A 27,384-nucleotide genomic window follows, 5' to 3' on the forward strand; every position below is an offset into this window, starting at 1 on the left:
TGCTGGGTATGAGCTATACAAGTATAAGCTGAGAAATGTGTACTTACGGAGTATTATTTTGATATTCACCATATTCGTTGAAGTAAAATAATAGGTAAGTAAAATACATATTGTTGGCGATCTAACCTTTTTGTAACCTTCAAAGTCAAGAAGAAAACAATATACTTACTTAATTTTTTGTTTGTCAGTGTCAAATGTACTATCATTCTAAATATATGTCTTTATTTTACAAGATGCTAATTTTATTACAATAATCAATAATAAGCAAGTTCACGCACCGCAAATCTACTACTGGCGTGAACACATATCGATACCTCTGGGTTCAATTGGCGTAAAGGACATTTTGGCGAAAATGAGTTATATATACAGTTTTGTTCAGAATTTCAAGCACTATCGATCTGTGTAGTTAAAATTTCGATATCTCTTAAAAAGTTGCCTTTACGACCAAGATTTTCTACTATGGACTTGCAAAAATAGCTTTTCTGAAGGGGCGTAAATATCAAGTCATTAATTATAAATTATTATTTGTGTCGTAAAGGAAATCTACAAATAAAAATATAGTCGTAAGTCACCTTGATATATATTGTTGTCCTTTAAGCCCTTACTTTCTAAGGATCACTTTCTGTAGTAGTGTGATAAAGTTGGGCGTAAAGGACAAGTTTTTTGTTCTTCGTCCTTTACGACCAGCACTAAAAATATTTTATCCGCAACTGTAATCGATATCTTTGGGTTCAATTGTCGTAAAGGACATATAATGCAGGTTTCCAAAACAAAGATAAACCACTTTTTTTTGTTTTTTTGACCTATATTTGTGACGTGTATAAAAAAATATGCAGATTACGAGTATCTTTAACCTAGTGTAGCAACCGTAGTGATAAACTAAACGATTTAAAAGATAGATGGTTGTAAAGGACACGTCAAAATGTTATAACGTCCTTTACACCCATGATTTGATAGGGTCGTAAATGACGGTCTTAGATGATTTTTATACAAAGTCGGGGCGTGATTGTAACCGAAATGGTACAAATGTTGTTCTAAGTTTACAATTAAAAACTGGAAAAATGTATCAAAACGTACTTAATATGGCACAGAATAGCTACATTAGTTTAATGCAGTGTATTATTTATCTAAGCTATCTTAGCAACAAAAAAGAACAAGACTAATAGTTTATATCCAGTTTTGTAATAACGTCGGCAACGCATAAGTGGCTCCCATGATGTTGCTTATGTCCATGGGCGGCGATGACTGCTTACCATCAGGCGGCTCGTTTGCTCGTTTGCTGCCTATTTCATAAAAAAAAAGAAACAATAATATATTTGCTTCAAAACTATCTAATACTTTGGCAACAAATTCAAAGTTATTTTTTTAGTATTCGCTGCTGTCTGAATAGTCAGTACGCAGTTACGCATTCAGTCTTTAATTCTAGCAGGGAAACGCTTTCGTAGTATTATTATACTGCGGCGAGATGTAGGTAATTAAAAAAAACATTATAATATGGTAATCAGGGTGAAGGAAAACATCGTGAGGAAACCGGACTAATTCCAATAAGGCCTAGTTACCCGTCGGGTTGGAAGGTCAGATGGCAGTCGCTTTCGTAAAAACTAGTGCCTACGCCAAATCTTGGGATTAGTTGTCAAAGCGGACCCCAGGCTCCCATGAGCCGTGGCAAATGCCAGGATAACGCAAGGAGGATGATGATGATGATGAATATGGTAATCAGGGTACGTACCCAAATGCACAAACGCTCACGATAATATCTATTTCGTAGCTAAGTATATATCTTTATCGCTCAGATCGCTCTTGCGTATTGCACCAGACTGCATTTTTGTCGGCGTCTGGTTCGATGATTGCCATTTAGCTTACGCCGGCAGTAAACTTTAACAGTAGACTATACTAACATTTAGTGCGACAATAACAGGTGCGTTTCGCTAGCGAATGAGCGTTAGCGTTTGGTGACTTGGCTATGTACCCAGGTACTTAAAGCATTGACTATAATATTTCTAGGATTGAACTCATAATTAAGATTATTCTTATTTAACAGGTTTAAGACTAAATAACAATCTTCTGTTTTAAAATTATTAAAAATATGAATCAACATAGTAGGTAGTCTTGACTACAGTTTGTATACGCGTCCTAACTTGCGTTTATAAATAAGTACTTAACTCTTAGTTATTCTTAGAACTTCTTTCTACTTTAGACTTAAAATTACTGTCATATTAATATAGTCTACTATTCACAGTTGCTAATTAAAGATTTACGTGATTACCATTAGTGTTTTTATATTTACTTAAACTACGAAAGCGTTTCCCTGCTAGAATTAAATACTGAATGCGTAACTTATTGAGACAGCGGCGAGTACTAAAATAATAACTTTCCAAAATATGAGATAGTTTTTAAGCAAATGTTGTTTCTTTATTGCATAACTGGATATAAAATAGTCTTGTTCTTTGTCTTTGCTAAAAATTTAGATAAATATACACTGTAACACTAATGTGGCTATTTTATGCCATATTAACTACGTTTTGATACATTTTTCAAGTTTCTCAATTGTAAACTAAGCTAAAAACAGTTGCCATTTGTACCATTCCGGTTACATTTACGCCCCGAATTTGTATAAAAATCATCTAAGACCGTCATTTACGACCCTATCGACTCTAATTGTTCAAAAAAATCGTGGGTGTAAAGGACGTCCATAGCATTTTGACGTGTCCTTTACAACCATCTAACTTCTAAACCGTTTAGTTTATCACTACGGTTGCTACACTAGGTGAAGAATACTAAAAATCTACATATTTTTCTATATACGTCACAAATATAGGTCAAAAAACAAAAAAGATATAAACATTTTTCTAAAAAAAAAGTTGTTTTTTGCTTCTCCTGAAAACCTGCATTTTGTCCTTTACGCCAATTGAACCCAAAGGTATCGATATCAAGCTCTCCAGCGCATGAGAGGAGGCCAGTATCCAGCTAGGACGTATTTAGACTGAATTTTAATCCTAAATATATGCAATTTGAATGCATTATTCTAATATTGTCGCACTGAATTTGCTCTGAACTTAATGCCACTGAATATGCAAATTATTTCACAGAATAGAAAGGCAGATTTAGAATATAAATGTGGCCAACTGGTCAGCCACGTCGTCTAATACGGTGCACAAATGGATCTAATAAAGCCTGTAAGAACCTGCAATCTTAGAGCAATCAGTACAAAAGATTAGACTAGAATTTAATTTATCTGACTCAGTCTTCGGTCTCCGTACAAGGTACCTAGCAATCGTCACAACACAATGCTTCGTAAGCGCATCACATCGTAGCTACCACTCCCTGCTGCACTGACTGCTGTAATGCTTGGGTTGTATCATGTTACATTACACCGAAATGTGACATGTCAGTCGCCACCTTAATACCTCTGCCACATTATGCCCCTCGCGCTGCTCCTCGTACTGCCGCGATGTTGCCCTGTCCGGCCACACACTGCCCTACTCGCGCGATTATCGCACTAGGTTGATGCCGGCCATTTGACTTGCGCCAAAAAACCGACAAAATAGGGAGCGGTGGGCATGACGAAGAGCATGACGAGTAGCGCGGCCACACTATGTCTCTGCCTACTTCCCTCGCTACTTCCGACGTCGCTCATCGAGTGTGTGGCAGATATAACGCTCTCGTAATGGCGCTTCGCGTCAGAGCCAGACTGCTCTGCGATCGCCACATAGCGTCAACGGTTGCCACTTCGGCTAGACCAGCTGGACTGTTATTTCCGTCACTTGGCATTCAAATCTCAAACAAACCAGTTGAATTGTGAGCTCAAGAATAAAAAAGATTATATGTAAGGATAGATCAAATAATGCTGGTGGAATTGGAACAAAATACTTGTAAGAAAACCGTATAGCGTTTGGTCTTAGTTGCATTAATTAACCCGCGGTTTTGCATAATTCTAAGCTTTTCTTCAATCTTTCACGACTAATTGTATTTTAATGAAGTCACCCCTGATGTTAGGGTTTTACATTTAACAAATCGGCCAAGCTTAAGTAAGAGTTTTCAAACTAGGCTAACTACAGTGATGACAGGGGCGGCTCACTCTGCGATTCTATCGCCGCGCTACAAGTACGAGTACATGCTGGCGGCCGTGACTTCGTGGCCCAATCAGGGGTGGTGCGCGTTCTCGCGGAACGCAAGTTCGCACTTTCTATTGTTACTTTACGTCGCGAGTCTTTTAAGGTTCATATGCGATGTCCGCGTGTGGAATAGCTAATGATACTTAATGTAATAGACATCATGAATAAAATAGGACAATCTTACACAGACCTACTATGTACTAATTAATTAAGGGCCTACACACAATTAGACGTTACGACGACGTCCCGTGGCACGTTGCGGCGTCGTGTAACGTTGCGACGTCGTGATGTGCAAATCTACGGCATGTAACGTAAAACATCACGTCACGGCGTCGTGCCGTGGCACGTTGCCGCAACGTGCGACGTCACGATGTCATGAATAAACGTTTTATTTATTTATTTATTTATTTTTTTATGACGTTAATACTAACGTTATAATCTTGCGTCGGCGCCATTTGATGTTCAACAGGTAAAGGAAAATGATGCATGAAATTGATTTGAGTGATTTCGCATGGAATTGATGTTGAATTTATAAAACTTTTTGTTGTTTCTTTTTAGGGCACTACCTATACTTCCTCTTAAAGTGATTTCCATCATTCATGATAGAAAGAAATGGAAGGACGTTGCTGGATGAAGAAAAGTCTGGTGCGGTATCGGTCCATGGCTCTTGATCAACTGCGGCCTATTTTTCAAATTTCGATGGCAACGTATAGACGGCCTGCGATACGACATCGTGACGTCGCACGTTGCGGCAACGTGCCACGGCACGACGCCGTGACGTGATGTTTTACGTTACACGCCGTAGATTTGCACGTCGCGACGTCGCAACGTACACGACGACGCAACGTACCACGGCACGTCGTCGTAATGTCTAATTGTGTGTAGGCCCTTAGACCTACGGAAAAATTCAATAAGGCTTGTGATGTTGGGGCATAAACAAAAATATATAAATAGTGTATATTTACCTAGAAAGGACCCAAGACTTGAATATAATAGTGTAACATTTTATCTGAGTATTTCGTGAACATTAAAGCAGTGCAGTGGACCTTCTGTACTTTTACTATTATATATTCTGTGGTGATGGTCTATAATTATAATAAAAGGGTTGCCACAAGATGAGTGAGAAGCTCCCAAGCCCAAATTATCTGCAGAATTAATTGAATGTGTATGTAGAGATTAGAGTAGCCACAGGCTAAAGATTGCTCAATCCCAGATCACATTGGAATCAGGTTTGAGAAGAACATTATTTATATTTTTTTCTATTCGCTTGGTGTCTCGTACTTCATGGAAGTGCCAAAAAACCTCTACGTGTCGCCTTCGATACCGGTCCGGAATACTATTTAGCAGTGATGGAAAAGACAAGGTACATCTAACGAATTGACTTGTTAATACACTGCGGGTCGGTCGGTTGATTGCACCGAACCGTCTGTCACTGTTAAATAGTTTATAAGTACCTATGGGAAATTTCGTACTTAATTCATTCTTGTTTGGTGTTAATCAGTCTGTTATAGGTGATTGACGCAACTGGCCTTTCATTTTTTTTATAAGAATAATTATAGGAAGCAAAAAAAGGGTCGCCGGATTTTATCAACGCTGATGAACGATATTGAGCACCCAAAAACAGAAGAAGTTTAGGTGCGTTGTTCAAATTTGAGTAGGTACGCTCTTTTCTTGACTCAAAGTGACTCAAGGCCATTCTGTCATCAGTATAAAAAGTTAGGATTTGTGAGGAATTTTAATCAATATCTTCATAATAACGTAATTATATCTGACGTAACGTTGCGGTTTGTTTATATGTCATTATTTTTAACTTTGTGTCAGTGGTTATAAGATGAAAGATTCAATATTTTGATGCGAGTAAAATTACGTGCGGTCTCAATTTTTTGTAAAGATCACTCAGATATATGACAAGGATGTACATATTATTTTAAGCCCACAAAAAACTACCGTAGTGATGTTAAAGTTAAAATGAATCCTATAGTATGAAACCTAATATACATAACAGTCTTAATATAAGTTTAAGCATGAATAGTTTGTATTAATATGCATTTTTACAGATTCTGAATTGCATTAAATCGGAGAATAGGTCTCCAAGGGCCAGTTGCATTAACCACATTTGACAGACACATCATCGTCACGCAGCAGAGGTCTATGGAACTTCCCATACTTAAATTTAACGAATGTTTTAACGGTGACAGACGGTTTGCCGCAACCGGCCCTAAGTCCTAAAATTTTAGGGATTCGATAACGGGTTACGAAGTAATTTAAAATACTTACCACATAAACCAATAAGTATAGAGAAGGTGAAGAACAGACTTATTTCGACGTCATCCATACTGTATTTGAACAACAGGTACTGGTACAACATCGCTCCTTCACCTGAAATTACAAACAATAGACTTTCAAATACAAGTAATATATAATTAAAAAAAAATGGAACGAAAAGTTGCACATTCTGCACGACTATTGATTTGATCAATTTGTATAAATGAAATAAATGGATATGAAATGGATGAAGAATAACCAAAATATTTTCATGACATGTTTACTTAGGAACGTTTGTTGTTTACATTCCTCTTTAATTCACAGATTTTTCGTATTTATCTTTTTCAAAACCTTACTTGACATTATATTATTTTCAATAAAAATATCGGTAGCTATGTTTTCTAAAAGTTTTATAATCACGAAACTACCGACTAAAAAAAAACAAAGTAGCGGATTCCTTGAATACTATTGACAAAATCTTAGGTACTAGTGTATTTTTGTCTTGCAGTACAAGACTATAAAATATGTTACAAATGGTCCATATGGACCCGCAGTCCACCATATTTGCATACTCGTAAGGTATAAACATTGGATAATCTAAATGATAATTATGGCAAGGCATCTAAAAACATATAAAATACTCACCAAAGACAGGTCCAATAATAACAACATGAGCTAAAAGAACAAGAAGAATCTTCGTTCGGTTCGGACCATCTTTGAACACAATATAAAGCGTGTCCCATGCATTCTTCGGGTGAAAGAAATTTATCAACTTCTGATACCAAGTGCCTTCAGTTTTCTTAGGATTTACGTCATGAATTCTGAAAAAAGTGTACAATAGCCCAAACGCGTACAAAGTCGTTGTTAGTCCAAAGATGCCGTAATAACCAATTGCGTCCAACAACACTCCGCTAATAGAGATTGCCGCTGGTGCTCCCAGGGTCACTATAACAGCCGCGATTCCAATTCTAAAGGTACGTGACTCCACAGACGTGACATCGGCAAGGTAACTGTAGGAACCCATTAGAGCAATAGAAAATCCGCCAGATAATGCTGTCGGCAGCGCTTCTATCAGCGCCGTGACAAAAAGCGGCCACTCTTCGAAGTAATGCGTCGTCAAAACTAAACCAAATGCTGACACCAGCTCTCCGAATATCGGTATTAACATCAGTGCTTTTCTGATCCCGGTGCTGTCACTCCACGCTCCGACAAACAATATCACAATCGCAGGGATAGCACTAGTCAAAGGTACTTGCCATGTTGTCATATCAGCGACCATGGACTGGATTTGGATGGTTATATTGCCATCCCATTCGTCACATTTTTCCTTAGTATGTCCAAGATCGACGCGGCACGCTTTCTCCAAGTTCAGTCTCTGAACAGCTATGCTGGATATGGAGTTGGGTAAAATGTAGCAGAGCAAGAATGGTTCTATGGTGAGGAAGGCGATTGCTGCTCGTATTTTACCCAGCAACGATTTGGGTTGGTTGTTGGGTTCACTGTTCCCATTTCTTTTAGGTTCACTTCCATTGATGTCCGTTGGGCGTAATTCTAGTTCACTGTTCTTCATGTTTTAACATTGAATAACTTTATCACAAATCAATTTTAGTTGGCTAAGGTCTGTTTGTTTGTAAACACGGATCACTACTGAGAGCGGTCAAGAGGCGAAGAGGATCTAGCAAACTCGTTTTCGTCCATAATTACAGTAACACATCAAAAGTTCTAAAGAATCCTTGAGCGGCCACTTTTAATTTATGCCAAAGTTTTTTTATTGTATGGGTTATGTTAATGCTATTTTTATCAAATGCCACATGCCAGAGCAAATAAATCGTTGGTATTATATAAAAAAAAACTAAATTGAATTAATTTGTTTACCATTGAATGAAACGTAAAATGATTAACGTACTTATTGCAGTCCACTAAATTCACACTGCCACACTTTGAAATAACTTTTGAATCCTTGGCAAAATTCACTTCACTATTAGCACCAACAAATATAGGTATTATACCTATTTATTTTCTTGAACACGACACGAGTATAGTTTCCATAGTAACTTTCAGTTTGCAACAACTTTATATTGTATCACCGAAAATATTATTTTATGACAATTAAAACTTCTACATTACCGACCTATACACAACTGGAAACCAGTATCTAGAGTACATTTTTTAACTTATTTCTTCGTTAAAACTTGTTATGTCGGTCCCGCGAGTTGAGCATAGTCGTGTCTTTTTTTATCTTGGCGCCCGGAGACAGATTCAAATTAAAAATAATGATCTCAATTCGATGTTTAATATCACACAAGTCCCGCATTTTTATTGACAAGTAAGCAAGACACACTGAGACTGATATCAAGTTTAATAATACTATGGAAATCGGAATTTGCCTACTATCATTTACGCGCACTCTCCGCTTTCTACACATTGCAATGTATGTACTGTGTAGATAAATGACATGCCATGATGCCACACAGTAAATACTTATGTGAATAGTGTGTATTGTAATCAGAAGCTATTTTAAATTTTTCTGCTATAAACTTAAGCTAAATTTTTGCACGGAAGTTGCAATATTATTAAAATACATTACAAAATACCCAATTTAGAAGAATCTCGATGTAAGAGACAAAAAGCATCTCGAGAGTATATAAATAAACTTATGTCAATAGCTTGCTTTTCATTCATTATTTATAGTTTGTGTATGTGCGTTATGGTACTACGAGTATTAGAAGAACTCAGGAAACCATGAATCTGAATCGTTGCTGCTAAACAATATTGCTATTCTAATCTATTTAAATACCTACTTAACTATCTAAACAAGCCTAAACATATTATTGAACTGTAAGAGGTGTTATTATCAATGACCTTTTTTATGTTTTTTTTTTTTTAACTCTGAAAATGTAAAGCAAATGTAGTAATACATTTGGGTGTCCATTGGTTCCCATAAAGTTTTTAGACATAATGTACCTATCGTTTGTCCACATTTTCGTTGGTCATAATTTGGTTTACCTCAGAAACGCGTAATTTTTCAAGATTGCCATAAAACAAACCTAACCTAAGCTATCTATGGATGACCTTAATGAAAACCCTGAAAAGTTAAACGTTTAAAATTTTTAACTAATGATAATCTGGACTGCAGAAGACCGTGCGGAGTGGAGAGCTTTGGTGCGAAAAATAACGACCTCATGTGGTCGCGACCCTCAGCCATGGGGAACCGAGGAGGAAGAAGGATCTGGAAGTTATGACTTTTGATCAATATGTCAAACAAAGGCATCCGAATTAATTTTAATTTAAGTAATTAGATAATAACATCTGCTTTCGAGCGTAGCTCCTAAAAGTAATACGTTAGCAATTTATCGCGAAGTTCTTCTTCATTCTCGTAATTGTAGGCGTATTTTTCACCTTCTTTGAGTTTTTTTTTTTTTTGAGAAATATGATTACATGATTTTATTGCAGCTTATACTGTATGTTTCATTTAATACTTATGTCTATGTTATTCTCAGAACGAAAAACTATAAAGGAATGTAAATCTAATTTATTATTATGTCGATATGAATCTTAAAGTAAAACATAATAATTAATTAGTTATACAGCGTGTATTTTGAATATTACCGCAAACTTAAATCAGACGAAGGTTTTAGTGCTAAGAACCCATACAACAAGTAATTATATGCTTGATCCTAACTACCAGAGCATAATTAATTAAAAAAAAACTGAGTAGTAATGTATTGCGTGCACCTATAAAAAGTTATCACTGTTGACAATTCTTACAGATGTAGTGCAAAAAGATTTGTCTACGTATTGTTATGGAAACGTATGAACGTGTCATGCTATTTCAGTCAGTCTCAGTACAACATGTACTGATGACTGCACTAGCATGACAAATACGAACGTTTCCGGAAAAATATAAAGGAAACCTTTTTCGCGCTACATATGTACGTCAAATTAGCTACAAGTACGTCGTATTGAACAAAAATAAAGCAGCAATACATTGAATGTTCTTTTTTTTTTCAAGAAAAAAAAAATGTATATTTTAATTAAGTAAACCATATGAAAATATGTTCCATAATATGGCTTTTACTAATAACCCTTTAAAAAATATGCTGTCATATCAAAATTACATACTGTATAAAATAAACCAATCGAAATTATTCCTACTGTTATACATATTTAAGTACACATACATTCATGTCAACAGTTCATAAAAAATCAGGTCAATCGCCGCTACAAGCTCTTGCTTATTAAATGTGCCAATAATCATTTATTTACATGAACAAATTACTATCATGTGCCAATTACTATCAATATTTCGTCAACAACACAGGTACATTATGTAAGACGTATGAAGTAAATAGGATAGGCATACTTTTGGTGTCAACATTGCATTGATATAATTATATATAAACAGGGTTGCTTAAACCCTTGTTTTGTCGAAATGTTTAATTTATGGATAATTTTTCCACAAATAGATTCAGGGCTTCCAGGAAAGGAATAGTTAGGTACTTCACGATCTAAGTGCGGAAAAAAAGGAAGTTCGAAACGAGGGAGTGTTTTAAATCGACACGAGTTACGAATTTCCTTTTCGCACGTGTATCGTACGACGTTTTTCAGTACAGATGGCCCTCCGAAGTTTTGGCCTGACAAGAAATGAAACACTTCTCGCACTAGTGCGTAAAAAAAGCACCATCTGTACTGAAAACCAACTTTTCAGTACTCATGGCGCTACATTAACGCACTAGTGCGGGAAGTGGTTTCCTATGTGCCTATTTCGAAACTTCAAATGGCCATATGTACTGCAAAACGTCGTGCGATACACGTGCGGGGATATTTTTTAGTAAGAGTACGGAACTGCAGACCGGGGTGAAATAAATTTAGAAATATATTAACTAGTAGTAGGTACTATCAGTACTTGAATTCTAAGCAATAAAAAGCTGCAAAAGTGCACGGAGAAATTATGAATGAATTCGTTGATAAATTCGCCATGAACTTTTGCAGCTGATAGTACGTACGAGTAGGTATATGTAGGGAAATAAGTTCCTGTGTTTGCTTGTTTCCTTAATGATGAATTTTAAAGTGCTCCAAGCTCTTTATATTTTTGGATACAAATAGTCTTAAATAATAAACATAAAATCGGACTTTTTGACCTACATTGTGTAAAGCGCAAGCATTATTTATTTTTATGTTATTCATAACATAAGATATACCCATTAATGAAAAAAAAGTCGATTATTGATTCATTGACCTTTTAATAGTAGTAGCTTCCGGTTAGAATACTATATTTATATGAACCTAATTTGAGATTTTTTTTTTTAAGTGAGTTTTGTTGTGCATGATCTTTACTACCATATGATATAAGTAATACTAGTATTACCAACAGCCGTCTATTTTTTTTTGGTGACAGAGAAATAGTCAATAATTATAAAGAAAATAATAATAATTGGATAATTTTAGAAACGATTTAAACATGTTTAATAATCTTTTATACAATATCAATAACAACATTGAAAGTACTTAAAAACAGTATTATTTTTCTAATTCATGTCCTAGTTACGTGTTAAGGCAAGCCTTGGAATCATAATTACCTTTTATATCATAGCAATATTCAAAGACCGAATATAATATGACCGCTAATGGATCTCATACCAGTTACGCAATTTATGTCTTGACCGACTTATGGGAAAAAATTGGGACGCATGTTGTACGTGACACATTATCACTGTGATTGTCAACATTGATACTGCCTTTTCATTGATAAGGGTCAAAAGGCCGTGTCGGTTTCAGCTGTGCTTCAGCCGTGTAGCAGTTTCACAGGCATTTTATTTAATGAATGAAATTTATAACTCAAACGTTTCAAGTCTCAGTGAAAATGCCTCTAGCAAAACCAATTCTTATTAACTTTGTTATAGTCATTCTCATAATAAGCCTGAACTGATTTGTTACACACAGTAACACGGAATCTTGAAGCGAACAATTGAGATTAGCGATATGGTCAAGTTTTAATTCAAGTTTGATTACCTATACGAGCGTTAGAGCAGCCGGCCACGTGATAACATGATAAAGTAAAAATGAGTACCAGCAGCCAGCTGATAGCCAGTAGCCGTGGTGGAGCCGAGCGCAGCGCCCGCGCACACAGTCGTCGCACGCGCCGCCGACCGCCCGCGACCGTCTTATGTTTCCAAAACAAACAAAACGTGCCCTTTGTTATAAAAAAATTGAAAATCGACAAATACGAATGCTAAAAACAAATGAACCTTAAAGTGAAATCCTGTTGTCAAAATGACGTTGCGGGTCGAAGTGCCCGGGGATAAACCAGTCCATCTAGAACCCTGCAAGTGCAAACCTTATCCAGAAATTAAACCCGAAAAAAAATTTAGCAGAAGTGTAAAGGAGTTTTTAAAGAAATCATGGGCATTCAGATCAAAAGTAACAGTGGAACCTTTTGTTATATGCTACGTTTTGCCAAGCGTGCTCGCCGGGCTCGCAGTGCAGAATTTATGCTTAGAGAAATCATGCCTCGTGAACCTTGGGTACGACGAGAAAACATGCAGGCATATAATGCAGGGAAGGACCTTAAATTACACAGAGCAAGAGAAGAAAGTGCAAAAGATGGTAGCTGAGATGACAGCGTGGAGCTTTCCGTTGCAGACCGCTCTTCCAGGGATCTTGACACTGTTCCTTGGGGCGTGGAGCGATCGCACTGGGAATCGGAAAGCTTTTATGGTCCTGCCTATAGTAGGGAAGTTGGTATCGATTATCGGTATAATATTGAGCACCGTTTTCTTTCTCCAAGTAGGGTTGAATGAGACGGCTCTCCTGGAGGGTTTGCCGCCGGCGCTCGCCGGTGGCCGGGTAGCCATGACCATGGCCGTGTATAGTTACATGACGGACATCACGAGTGAGTCTGAACGGACTTTCCGGCTCGGCATCATCACCGCGATACTGACTCTCAGCAGGCCAATCGGGCTGGCTCTCAGCGGGATCATGACAAAGCGTTTCGGTTACTACGGAGTGTTTATGGTCGCGTGTGTGTTTTATTTAATCGGGTTTGTTTACATTGTCCTAAGACTGAAGGAGAAGCCTAAAAAGGAGGTGGAGAGTGATAAACAGGAGACTATTTTATCTGTGTTCTCTGCGAAAGACTTCGTAGCGACAGTTAATGTGGCGTTCATGCGACGTGAAGGGACGCGGCGGCTGCAGATAATTCTAATCATGTTTGCATACATGTTCATCGTTGGACCCGTCTTAGGTAAATATTTGACCAACGTTTATCATTATATTGTCAGTAATTTATTAGAATTATTCGGTTGGCTTCATGCAAATGACATCGGTAGCATGTGCGAGGCATTGGCATTATTTATTTTTACGAGCAAATGTAATTTTATTTCTTCTATACAGTCGACGTTATTAATTTGCTTTTATGTAGGACTACAATATCTTGTAAAAAAATAATCAATAACTTTGGTTTATTTAGAGAATTTGAACGGCAATAACCTTTCTTCTTGCGTTATCCCGGCATTCGCCACGGATTTGAAAATAATTTACTAAAATAAAACTTTAATAGACGCTACAGGAGGGGTCAATTCTCCACACAAACGCTCTCAACTATTTCCTCCCTGGTTTTTGAAGATAGAGCAATGATTTTTTTCAACACAGGTTATTTTTATCTGTGTCGGACGGTTTTGATTTTTTTGATATTTTTATTTTTAAAGACGCTAGAGCCCATCAAAATTTTCCAAAAACGGTTTTATTTATTATGGCGCAAAAAAGGTGTGATATTCAACATTGGTAACAATTAGCCAAGAAAGCTAAACGGTCTGACATAGATTCTTTCATTGTTATTCAGATTCTCAAATTTCGTTACGATTGATTAAGATTTGAAGGAGGAAATAGTCGAGAGCGGAACCTCTATTTTAAAGATTTTTTCGCAATATCTTTTAACTGAGTTGTTCTGAATAGATATTTTTTTCGATAAATCTAGTTAATAACACTACTAGTGTTTAACTAAAATTCTTAAATTGAAAGGGACCTCCTTTCTATTTTAGCATTTTCGCTCCTCTTCTTCTTCTTCTCTTCGTCTTAATATACAAAAATCCATTAAGTGAATTAATACCAAATAAACGCTCTAAAGAATATGAGTAACCTTGAATTGTAAAACTAAACTATATACCGTAACAGCATTTGATCACAATGCATATAACTTATTGTAACACACTTTCAATGGAATAGGCGCAGTGCAACGATTGCATAAAATATTAAACACTAAAACAGTCTGATAACAATTTGTAATTGAAAACTTTCCGTAGATAAAATTAAGTAATTTACTTACAGGTACTTACTATTATTTATAAACATCGAGCAATTCTGATAATAACAATTATCGGCGGTTACAATTTTTATTTAAGTACTTCTACTTACTACTTACCTTTTGATATTTGTGATTTCAAAAGAGATTTTTTGTGCACCCATCTTAACGCACCTCCAACACTTCTGGTGTTTCGGGTGTCCATGGGCGGCAGTGACCGCTTACCATCAGGCGACATGTCTGCTCGTTTGCCTCCTATCCCATAAAAGAAATTGCAAATTTTAAACAGAGTTAATATTGAAGTGAACAAAAAAACGTATCTCAACTCAACAAATTATGTATATTTAGATCTTTTTAGGGCTTTTCCCCCTCCCTAGCTCGGAAACACGTGTTTTGTCCTTCAATACCAGCGGGTAAAAACGCATTTTATCCACTAGTGGATAAAGTAATTTGACCTTGAATATAGATAGATAGATAGAATACTCTTTATTGGCACACCTCAGCAAGAGATACAGAAAAAAGATACAGCGGAGACAAAACAAATGATTATAAATAGAGGCAGACAACAGGCAATATAGTTATTTTTTCTGCTTTAAAATTGATAAAAGTGAAAGAATCTAGTGATGACGATGATTTACCACCTGTGGAACTACTGGAAGCAGTGATAAACGCGCTTTTTGTGTTGTACTTTCCTCGCTATAGTGAGGGGAAAAGTTTTGTGTTACACTCGGGTGTTAAAAAACTCGCAAGTTCAGGATTCTATTCTCAAACCACTCGCTTCGCTCGTGGTTCAACTATAGAATCCTTTCACTTGCTCTTTTTTCAATTCCACACTCGGCGTTAAAATACAACTTTGCACCCTTGTATAACAAATAACTATTATTAATAAGGCTTCGACATAAAAATATACCTATGGGTTTATCCTAACTTTTTATATAGGTACGAGAATATACCTACGAGAAACATGATTCATAGCATAGTCGTCCGATAGAAAACGTCACATTAGAAAGAGTGCACTCATGCGTTTATATAATTATTATTTTTTGCTCGCGGCTTCGCTCGCGTTAGAAAGAGACAAAAAGTAGCCTATGTCACTCTCCATTCCTTCAACTATCTCCACTTATAAAATCACGTCAATACGTCGCTCCGTTTTGCCGTGAAAGAAGGACTACAAACAAACAGACACACACACTTTCCGTTTATAATATTAGTATGGATAATTATGTACTGTTTTTATGTAGATACAGAGCCCAAAAAATAAGAAAAATGTGACGCAGACATTTTTAAAATCCAAAAACATATACCTGGCGCCGAAATTTAAAAAAAAAAAAGCAAAAATTGCGTACGAACACGAAAGTTAAAATAAATTACACTTTCAGAAAAGATGTCTTATCAATGATTAATGCTGACCTCTTTTAAAAATCAGCATGTGTATTTTTGTAATATCCTTGTTTTAGGGTTCAGTGCCAAAACTCTTTAAAATAAAAGTACAAAAAATAATACTTTTATTTTGAGAAACATAGATCTTGCATTAAGATGGTATAGCTAGAAAACCTTTGAGGTGAATCATTATTGAAAGAATGAATATCTATGTTAGAAAAAAATTCGGAAGAAACTTGTTATTGTTATGCATCCTTACGAATACCGTTGGTGGTTCAACTTATACATACATACATATAATCACGCCTAGGTATCCCATAAAAGGGTAGGCAGAGCACATGAACTACTCAAGTTTCAGTGCCACAAAGGGGTTGAAAGAAATCCAAATTGTGACATTGCAGGGACAGGTTGCCAGCCTCTCGCCTGCGCCACAATTTAACCCATATCCCACAGTCGACTCCTACGACACCCACGGGAAGAAAGGGGGTGCTGAAATTCCTAACCTGTCACCACACGGGGCAACGCATTATTTTAACTTTTATTGGGGTTTCAACTTATAAAGTTATAAATTATTAAGGCAATGTATAAAATATAAAACTTTAGCGAATCGACTTTGAGTCATTTGGAGTTCCCAGTACTTAAGACAAGTGTTCATCTCACTTGTAGGAATAATTCAAATACAACTTGCAGCCCGATTCAAAACTTTAAAAACGTCAAATATTACGTCCTCATGTCGTAAACAGGGATACGTTAAATAAATAAATAAATAAATATTATAGGACATTCTTACACAGACTGAGGCCCACGGTAAGCTCAAGAAGGCTTGTGTTGTGGGTACTCAGACAACGATATATATAATATATGAATACATAGAAAACATCCATGACTCAGGAACAAATATCTGTGCTCATCACACAAATAAATGCCCTTACCGGGATTCGAACCCGGGACCGCGGCGTCACTACTGACTGCGCCAGACCGGTCGTATGAAAAATGACGTTTCTTCAAACAAAAAGGTCACATTTACACTGACATAATAAAGATTAATCGAATCGAGCTGCCGTTAACTGTAAAGTCGTTGACATATTGAACCAGAATCTGAAATGAAATATATTTTCTGAACTTGAACGTTCTGACACACTTCAAACATTGCAATTCCAAAAAGATCGAAGATTATATTTAAAAAATCGCCAATTTTCCCCATAACTTATTTAATATTTCTTGCACAATAAAAGAAGGTACATGGCGGATTTAATGCTTTAAGTCATTTTCTACCAGATAGATAATCAATGGGCTAGATCAAAAGTTAACTGTTAGCAAAACTATAGAATAATAATTTAACTTGTATTGAATATATTTCTTCAATTATTTTTCATATATTATTATTCTAGAATTGGTCCATTCATTTTTACTCCCAGCCTCGAGATATCTTTAATGTTCACGGCTTCGACAGATCCGTACTTACCAACATCTAAGTAAGTGCCTCTTTGAATTCATAAGTCGACTCGACCGTCCAATACTTCTTACTCGGCAGCGCTTTGAGTTCAAAAAACGATAACACAGACAATAAAGATTCAGTAACTTAACTTTCTTGACCCATACGCGATTTAGTTGTCAAGTAAATATTAAATATAAGTGATAGTAAATTGTTAGATGATTTTGTAGTAACGTCTTTTTTGTGACTGATAAGTTTCATTCACTTATCTTAAGTTCAATAGGCGAGACGACAAAAAAAAACTAATTAGTCCGTCAGTTAGATTATCAAAGAATTTTAGACACGTATTTTTTCTTTTTTCTCGTAAACGAAAAATGACGACGGTACAGTGCGTTGAAGTTTCGAATGACGTCACGCCTAGGTACAATTTTTACTTAGTAAGTGACGTCACAAGCCCCAACTTCGGAACTTTGATGCTCTATATCTTTGTATTTTTTCATTAATTAGAAAAAGCGAAAAATATGTGTATTTTTGGACGATCTAACTGACGGACTAAACAGAATTCCATTTTTTATGTAGTCGTCATCCTTAATAGGGATGACGCACATCAATAGAGAAAACAATGCGGGTTGTTTACACAGCAACTGAAGAGGACATAAAACAGCAGGCGGCCTTATCGCTAAAAAATGGTATTTTTATAAGGGTTAAAATATCTATAATGTCCAATCTGATTTGTTAACCGAAATTATAAATAAAATAAATAAATATATATTATATAGGACATTCTTACATATATTAACTGAGCCCCACGGTAAGCTCAAGAAGGCTTGTATTGTAAGTACTCAGACAACGACATATATAATATACAAATACATAGAAAAACATCCATGACTCAGGAACAAATATCTGTGCTCATCACACATATAAATGCCATTACCGGGATTCGAACCCAGGACCACGGCTTAGCAGGCAGGGTCACTACCGACTGAGCCAGACCGATCGTCAAATTATATTCATTACGCGAATAATTCATTTCCACACTTTTATTTCATGATTGAGGTACTATCGCCCGAAGTCAATAATTATTTTGTTAACTGAACTCAACATAAATATGCGAAATTGGACAACATTTTATTACATTTAAATCGTATTATTTTAAAGTAGGTAAGTAAATCTAGTAGTTCGCCCTGAACATATAATTTCGTATTTGCCTAAAACTATCTACCGTTCATCCTTTTGATCTCCAACTTTATCACACTAGTGACACGTAATTCTATTTTTCATCACAATTACTCGTAAACACTGCTTTCACCAAAAAATAATGTTATAATAAACTAGAAAAAAAAAATTTTTTTTTTTTTAAGAGAGGTCAGTTTTCTTAATTCCTGGTACGATACTATTACTAGACATAACTCTGCATAATGCGTTTTCTGTGGCAATAACTTCGATAAGCAATAAGGGACCGACGTCAGATGCAGATCGGCTCTGGGGCTCTGGGTATCGGCATGCATTGTTCAGTGGTGCAACTTGACAAATAAATAAGCAAACTTCAGCCAAGAGTACCGCCGTCTAAAAATGAAACTTCTAGATTGATTGGTCTATGGCATACTTGCTATAGCCTATTTCCCAGAGGGGTTGGCAGAGGTCACGGATTATTATTTGCTTCGATTCTGACAAACGACTTTCGCTTCATGCAGTTTCATAACGTCCGTTTCGAGCTCGCTTTTTGCAATATTTCCCCGATTTGGTCGAGAAAATTCCGCCTAGGTCTTCCACTTCCATCTGACCTGTCTATTTCTCATTCCACTCATCTTTTTAGGGTTCCGTAGTCAACTAGGAACCCTTATATTTTCGCCATGTCTGTCTATCCGTCCGTCCGTCCGTCCGTCCGTCCGCGGATAATCTCAGTGACCGTTAGCACTAGAAAGCTGAAATTTGGTACCAATACGTACATCAATCACGCCAACAAAGTGGTAAAATAAAAAGTGAAAAAAATGTTTTGTTAGGGTACCCCCCTACATGAAAAGTGGGGACTGATTTTTTTTTTCATTCCAATCCCAACGTGTGATATATTGTTGGATAGGTATTTAAAATTGAATAAGGGTTCACAAAAATCGTTTTTTGATAATATTAATATTTTCGGAAATAATCGCTCCTAAAGGAAAAAAAGTGTGTCCCCCCTCTATATTTAATACAAAGTATTCCTTAAGCTACTTGAGGGTAAATAAAAACATTACACTACCAACTAACCTAACCACAACAAACAGACAGACACGTCAAACTTAACACCCCGTCGTTTTTGCGTCGGGGGTCGAAAAATAAGGTAAAAGACAGAGCGCTCAGTGACAGATCCACTTCATTTTGAAAATGTACAAATTATTTGTATATACGTCTTTTTAAGTATCTTAAAGTTTAAAGTTATATAAAAAATGGATAAAAATATGATTTTAACAATGTAAATCCATAAGTACTAATATTATAAATGCGAAAGTGAGTGAGTCTGTTTGTTTGTCCGTCTTTCACGGCAAAATGGAGCAACGAATTGACTTGATTTTGTAAGTGGATATAGTTGAAGGCATGAAGAGTGACATAGGCTTCTTTTAGTCTGTTTATAACCCCCCACTTCCTTAGCATGGGTGGAAGATTGTTTGAAGTATGCAGCAATTTTCGAATTTCACGCGAGCGAAGCCGCAAGCAAAATATAGCTTAATGTAATTCGTAAATAGACTTTTACAGGCAAAAACGTCAGCAAACGATGCAATTAAATCTGACCCCACAAAGGCATTTTTAAACTTATAAATTTACTCTAAAACAAAAAACTAGCTGCCTATTTATGGATTGCAAATGCAAGCCCGTTCACCGAATCAGAAATAATTATTATATAATTAGATGACTGAATTGTCAACAGAACAATTACGACCACTGTGACTTTAAAACTAAAATAAGAAATAAATTAAATTAAATAAGGTAAGCCAGCTCGAATGCCATCCTGTGCACGCTGGCTGACCGGTGGGACTCACCGTTGCTGAGGCATTGGGTGCAGCTACATGCCCCAATGTGTGTAAATTTATATTAATTTTAATTTTATGTCTCTTTACTAACCCTAGATCTAAGTGTTAATGTATTACTAACAAAATATGGACTTTTGTTCGAAATAAATGCAATTTATTATTATTATTATTATAATTAATGAATCTACGGTTGTACTCTCGTTATTATATCGCTGTTGCTGCGACATGTTTCGGGCTAATGTGGAGGCCCCTCTTCAGGCATATAGGAGTTCACGCGGCGGCTAAACTCCGTGAACCCCTATACGGAGCGGAGTTTAGCCGCCGAAAAATGTGCCACTGAATTTTATTAGAGTAACCTTTGATCTGTTAATAAAAGTGCAAATTGTTTGTGACGGATACGTGACAAGGCATTCGATGGGTTAAATAAAATTAGGTATATCGCTGAAAGCTGTGAAATACGACCTGACTTCTTGTGCAATGGAATTCAATCAGTGTATATTGATGGTACACAGGTTGTAATTTGTGAGACGATATTTTTTTTACTGATGGCTTTACATCTCAAACTGTTTTTTTCTTCAGCTGCTTTAAAAAAATATTTTTTATATCGTTAAATATTTTTTATACAAATTGAATATTGCCAGTACCATACCATAAACGTAATCGATGTATCTTTATCATGCTTAACATAATTATTTTACAATATATTAGATTTTAGAATTAACATGAAAATTTGTTTAAAAGGAAAATTATTAAAATAAAACCTGAACACATGTTCGTTATCTGAAGGGTATACAGTAATGTACCTATATTTTTGCTTGTGTTACATTTAGATCCAACATATTTTTGCTCGTGTTACATTGTGACCCGATATTTTAACTTGTGTTACGTTGAGACTCATTCTGTAGGGTGTTTTCAAAATTTGGGTACCCCCAACTAGCAAGAGTTGTTAACAAAAATTAACTCGCTGTCAGTTTTGTGACGACAATTAAGCATAAAATGTGTTTAAAAATTTACTATTTTCACAATCTGCATGTAGATTATCGCTTAAAGTTTATGTAATTAACACAAATACAGTATTTTTTCTGAAATTTCATGATTAACTTTACTATTGTCACAAAACTGACAGTGAGTTAATTTTTGTTGTATATTTAAAATTCGCGGCGCGTAAGGAACATAAAAAAATGGTTTACAGATAAAATACATATTATCACAGTGACATTAACGTAAGATATTTGCGCATGTTTAAGAAAATGAATGAGTTATCGCAAAATGAGCACATTGACCTGAAAGGAGTTTTGGTACTGCTGATGTTCATAATAAGTACCTAATTGGGTTACTAGTTTAAATATTATTATTCCATTCGACGTAGTATTTTTCCTAATTTTAAACTATGACCTGTTATTTCGGTCAGGGCAATGTTTTTAAAGAACTAGTATTTTTCTGGTTATACAAAAGGCCCATAATCAAATATACAAATAAGTACCTATTTTTTTTAAGAAAATCGTATTCTACAGCGGCTGTTCTTAAATAGGTACTGAGAATTGTTATGTGAAATGACATGGTATCAATAAATAAATTTGCGATTTAATTTTATAATAATGTAATAATATTATAATGTGTAAGGTGTCCCCAATATTTATTTAATCCCGTAGCTCTATTTCAATAGTAGGTATGTACTTTCATACAGGGTGTAAACCTAATACGGGCGAACCTCTTAACGGTGGTGAGTATAGGACATACAAAATGGAATTAGATAACTTTTACTTAAAATTGAAATATTTTTTTTATCCATACAAATTAATTCGGCCCGCAACGTAATGCAAACACACTCGCGTTTAACGCTCGTTGACAGTTGTCATTGATTGTCATCGCAATAACGTTTACAGTACATTGCTGCTGGGAATTTTTTAAAAAATTCATTATGGGGTGAAAATTAAGAGTAACTCAAAAACACCTCTTAATTAATGATAACAATATTGAATTATATGCCTGGTTTCATTTATCGCCCTTATTAGGTTTACGCGCATAATATGCACGTTCATTTTAGATTCTAAAACTCACAAAAATTGAGTTTAATAGTAATAATAGCACTTACATCTTGGCAGGTGCTGCCTCTGCGTGCATCCCATGTTTTGGGCAAGGGCAGCATCCGCTCGGTGTACCATATAAAGCATAAAAAAAAAATGAAAATGAAATATTTATTTTTCAAGTAGGCATATTTCAATGCGCATATGAACGTAAAATAAAGCTACTCCGGTTCTAACCCTACGCCTCAGCCTCGCGAAGATTTCATTCCCCCCTGAGTTGGGAGGGGGGTATCCACTATGACCAGAATTATTTGAATACGCGCCATGTTGCGGAATTCCATTAGAACTATTTTCTTCATACTAAACTGAACTGTCACCACAATACATGAGAATAACAGCGTCCTCTTGACAATAGTCATATATTTTTATATTAAAGGAAAAAATGGAAAAATTTTTACGCTTCCGGCGCTTGCGGCGGTTACAAGACGTAATAGTCTGTCGGTAAATGGCGCTAGACGTCACCCCAAGACGTGTGTACATAAAGGAAAGGCATGGAAAGATTTGCGATGTCCGGCGTGGCTTCCGTAGCTCAATTGGTAGCGCAATTGGCGGGTTCAAGTCCCGCCGGAAGCGTAAAATTTTTTCCAATTTTTCCTTTAATATAAAAATGTTTAGAATCGTTAGCAGACGTTTCTGCTTGTTAAAAATTAAATTTAGTATGGTTAGCACATTGTTACTGGTGAATTCTCAATATAACTTGAGACTCCAGTGCCGTTACAAGACGTAATAGTCTGTCGGTAGATGGCGCTAGACGTCACCCCAAGACGTGTGTACATAAAGGAAAGGCATGGAAAGATTTGCGATGTCCGGCGTGGCTTCCGTAGCTCAATTGGTTAAGAGCATTGTACGGATTGCAAAAAGGATGCGGGTTCAAGTCCCGCCGGAAGCGTAAAATTTTTTCCAATTTTTCCTTTAATATAAAAATGTTTAGAATCGTTAGCAGACGTTTCTGCTTGTTAAAAATTAAATAGTCATATACTTATAATTCTGGTCAGGTTTTACTTACATACATTATGAACGTTATCAAAGGGAAATCTACGGTTTGACTTCAGCTCCTCGCTCGTTCATAATAAGTTCGTAACATAGAGGAATAAGTAAGGAAAGAATTGTAACTCCATACATCAGTAAATTCAAGTTATTTGTAGTGACATCTAGCGTCAATCACGCGTCAAATAGCGTAAATTATCAGTACTACTACTCGACACTGTCAACAGTGTCGAGTCTGCCAAAAATGTAATATTATATTATAACAGTCTACAACTTATATTACAAGCAGAAGGAATTGAAAACAGAGTACTATTAATGCTACTCGTATTGCAATATTAGCTAAAAACTGATGTATGAAGTTAACTCTTTCCTTACTGATTCCTAGCTATGGTTCGTAGTAAGGTCCGGAACTCCATTGTTTTGTGTTAATAAAGACATTCATTTTATTATATTTTTTATGTTATTGAGTAAAGTACTTATGTATAGTATTTCTATAATACAGGGCATTCTCTACTTGTTAGTTATGTTATGCGTCTCATAATATAATTATAGAATTCTAGATGGTTACATAAATACTTATTATTAAATTAATTACTTTTGCATTTCAGAAATTTTCTAACAAGCCTAATATCAAAGTTAGGTCACTGTCAAACAAATTAACTTAATACTTTAATTTTTATTTTTATTTTATTACAAGGAGATAAAACAGAAACATACAAGTGAAGAATATAACATAAAGAAATATACGTAGGCATCTAGTACAAAATAGATTAAGATGTTTCCTTGAACATATCCCACTGAGAACATACGTGGTATTGGTATTTAAACCTAGCAACATGCAAACAGTAAGGTATAACTAAGTATTTCTAACTACTGCAAAACCTAAAGCTAACATGCTAAATGGTGAACTTTTATTTTTATTTTTTTGTGTATAATTTTACAATTTAAGTAAAACTAATACAAGAGGCGTCAAAAATTATTTTCAGTGTTTTATTCTACTTTACTAAACTCTATTTTCTACTTACTAAAAAGTTCGTACTTAATACATACTTTGATGAGCTTAAGTATTTAGGTAAAATAATTTTAAAATTAAATTGAAAGTTTTATTCTGTCTTATCAAATATTACCGAAACTAGATTACGTATAACGTATTCTTCGCCAGGGAAATACCTAATAAAAAAAATCTCCTTTAAAGTTGGTTTTCTCGAAAAATGTACCAAAACTGTGGAAAAACACTTACATATTATAGTATAAAATACCTACGAATATAGCCGATTTATACATGTTGTAATTTTTATACATACATACAATCACGCCTGTACCCCATAAAGGGGACGGCAGAGAACATGAAACTGCTGAAGTTACAGTGCCACTCTTGGCAAATAAGGGGTTGAAAGAAAGCGAAACTGTGACATTGCAGTGACAATTTACCCCATATCCCACAGTCGCCTTCTACGACCCCCACGGGAAGAAAGGGAGTGGTGAAATTCTTAACCCCTCACCACACGGGCATTAATTTTTTTAACAGACAATATATTAGTAGTTAAGTAAGTAATTGAGGCAAAACGTTGAGACCCCGGGAAAAATTTTATGCCAAAATGAAAATTAAATTAATCGTAACTCGCGTCGATTTAAAATACTCCCTCCGGTCGTGTTTTAATTTATCGCCACTCATTTCGAATTTCCTTTTTCCGCACGTTTATCAGTACTATTATTATACCTTGTATAAAGTAGTGCGGCAATTTAAGCAGTCACTTTTGTTTTCGTTATATGTTCTGCTGGCGTGTAAAAATTGTGTGCGAAGAAAATTATTGTTGACGTCAGTGATCTATATAATATAAATAAAATATTCTTGATTATAATGGAGATACCTGTTTGAACTGCATTGTTCTCATTCCTGCATTTTCTTTTATTCCATCTCACAGGTCTGCTACTGTGAAATTATCATTATGCTTAACCAAATAGCAGCAAGATGTCATAAGTTGACCTTGGATCATTTTCACATTTTCCGAACCGGCGTAACCAAATTCACAAACGCTTACGGTAATATCTTTATTGTCTCTATCGTTCTTCCTTATTGGGGCGACAAAGCCAGACTAGCAGGAGCTTTCGGCAGGGGCGGCTCACTCCGCGATTCTATCGCCGCGCTACAAGTACTAACAGCAACACTCTTAGCTAACCATCGCTAGACGATACGCCCTTGTAATAAGGATTACAAATGTACAGCTAACAGTGTTGCCAATTGTACATGCCGGTGGCCGCAAGTTCGCGGCCCATTCAGTGGTGACAACCTTCACGCGGCGCAATAGAATTCAATGTCGGCTGCTCGCGTGCGGTCCGTTTGTTAATAATAAATAAATATTCGGGACACCTTACACAGATCAACTTAGTCCCAAACTAAGCAAAGCTTGTACTATGGGTGCTAGGCGACGATATACATACTTAAATAGAGAAATACATACTTATATACATAGAACACATCCATGACTCAGGAACAAATATCTGTGCTCATCACACAAATAAATGCCCTAACCGGGATTCGAACCCAGGACCGCGGCTTAGCAGACAGGGTCACTACCGACTGAGCCAGACCGGTCGTCAATGTAGGTAGGTGAGAATTTAGAATGGCAACATTTTGTGAATATCAAAGGAGTTAGTCTTCTGTACTTGTACCTACTATTATATATTCTGTGATTTCAGCTAGGCCGGTGGACCGGGTCGGGAATTTATCCGATCATTAGATTTTGGTCTCCTATATTTAATTACTAAACTACGTCGGTGGCAAACAAGCATACGGCCCGCCTGATGTAAAGCGGTCACCGTAACCTATGGACGCCTGCAACTCAAACAGTAATATAGCAAAAAGGAGTATACAAGTTCCAAGGAGGGTTCGGGTTGCCGACGACTCAAAGGACAATAGACGGAACAAGTTAGTTCCGCAAGTCCTCCCGTCATCAGCACACCGCACCCTCGTTGAGTCGTTAATTCGTAAACTATGTATTGTAAAAAGTGCATGATTTGAAAGCTCATTTTGTAGTAATCATAGTATTAAAGAACCGATCTGAAAATTTAATCACGTATTTGCATAATTCTTTAAAATGCTTAAGTGATGAACGCCGCGAAATTACGTAGGTACTTACCGTTTCTCAAATTTTCATTTCATTAGTTAAACTTACCATATATTTTTTGTGTAACTTCGCAGTGTATCTAATAATATTATAGTAATAATCAGAGATCGAACGGATTTGCGACATTCTTAGTGACTTAGGTCATTTTAATGACTTTTAGTATGAGATGACGCACAAAAATCCGATCTCTGGTACACTGAGAGAAATTTGCATTGTGAATTTAACAAGTTCGACTTGTTGCGGTTTATCCGTTTGAATCAGCCAAACGTATGTTTAAAACAATAGGTATGTGTCAGGTTGTTTTTATAAAATCGACTTGTTGATTCAAATATATTGCCGATTCAAATGACAAGTAGCTTGTTGTTTGAACCAAAGAGCACGTAGGCGCTATTTTAACCAAAAAACTTGTTGAACGAACATGAAAACTGGTTGTATTTTCTCTCAGTGTATAATAATACACACATTTTCACACCCTTTTTAGGGTTCCGTAGTCAACTAGGAACCCTTATAGTTTCGCCATGTCTGTCCGTCCGTCCGTCCGTCCGTCCGTCCGTCCGTCCGCGGATAATCTCAGTAACCGTAAGCACTAGAAAGCTGAAATTTGGTACCAATATGTATATCAATCACGCCAACAAAGTGCAAAAATAAAAAATGGAAAAAAATGTTTTATTAGGGTA

The 27,384-nt window shown here is 36.0% G+C and overlaps 2 protein-coding genes across 2 annotated transcripts in view; one reads left to right on the forward strand and one right to left on the reverse strand.

Moving 5' to 3' along the window:
• Positions 1 to 8,204, reverse strand: part of LOC125235035 (proton-coupled folate transporter-like) — a 28,405-nt gene extending 20,201 nt beyond the window's left edge. The window contains exons 1-2 of the mRNA XM_048141499.1: positions 7,026 to 8,204; positions 6,393 to 6,494 (exon numbers count right to left, since the gene is read on the reverse strand). Coding sequence (XP_047997456.1) covers positions 6,393 to 6,494; positions 7,026 to 7,950 — 1,027 coding nt within the window. The 5' untranslated portion in view covers positions 7,951 to 8,204. The remainder of the gene's footprint in view (positions 1 to 6,392; positions 6,495 to 7,025) is intronic.
• Positions 8,205 to 12,476: 4,272 nt separating this feature from the next.
• The window catches only part of LOC125234852 (proton-coupled folate transporter-like), a 52,597-nt gene continuing 37,689 nt past the window's right edge, over positions 12,477 to 27,384 (forward strand). The window contains exon 1 of the mRNA XM_048141270.1: positions 12,477 to 13,623. Coding sequence (XP_047997227.1) covers positions 12,654 to 13,623 — 970 coding nt within the window. The 5' untranslated portion in view covers positions 12,477 to 12,653. The remainder of the gene's footprint in view (positions 13,624 to 27,384) is intronic.

The sequence above is a fragment of the Leguminivora glycinivorella genome, chromosome 16, assembly GCF_023078275.1.
Source record: "Leguminivora glycinivorella isolate SPB_JAAS2020 chromosome 16, LegGlyc_1.1, whole genome shotgun sequence".
NCBI classification, from domain to species: Eukaryota; Metazoa; Arthropoda; class Insecta; order Lepidoptera; family Tortricidae; genus Leguminivora; species Leguminivora glycinivorella.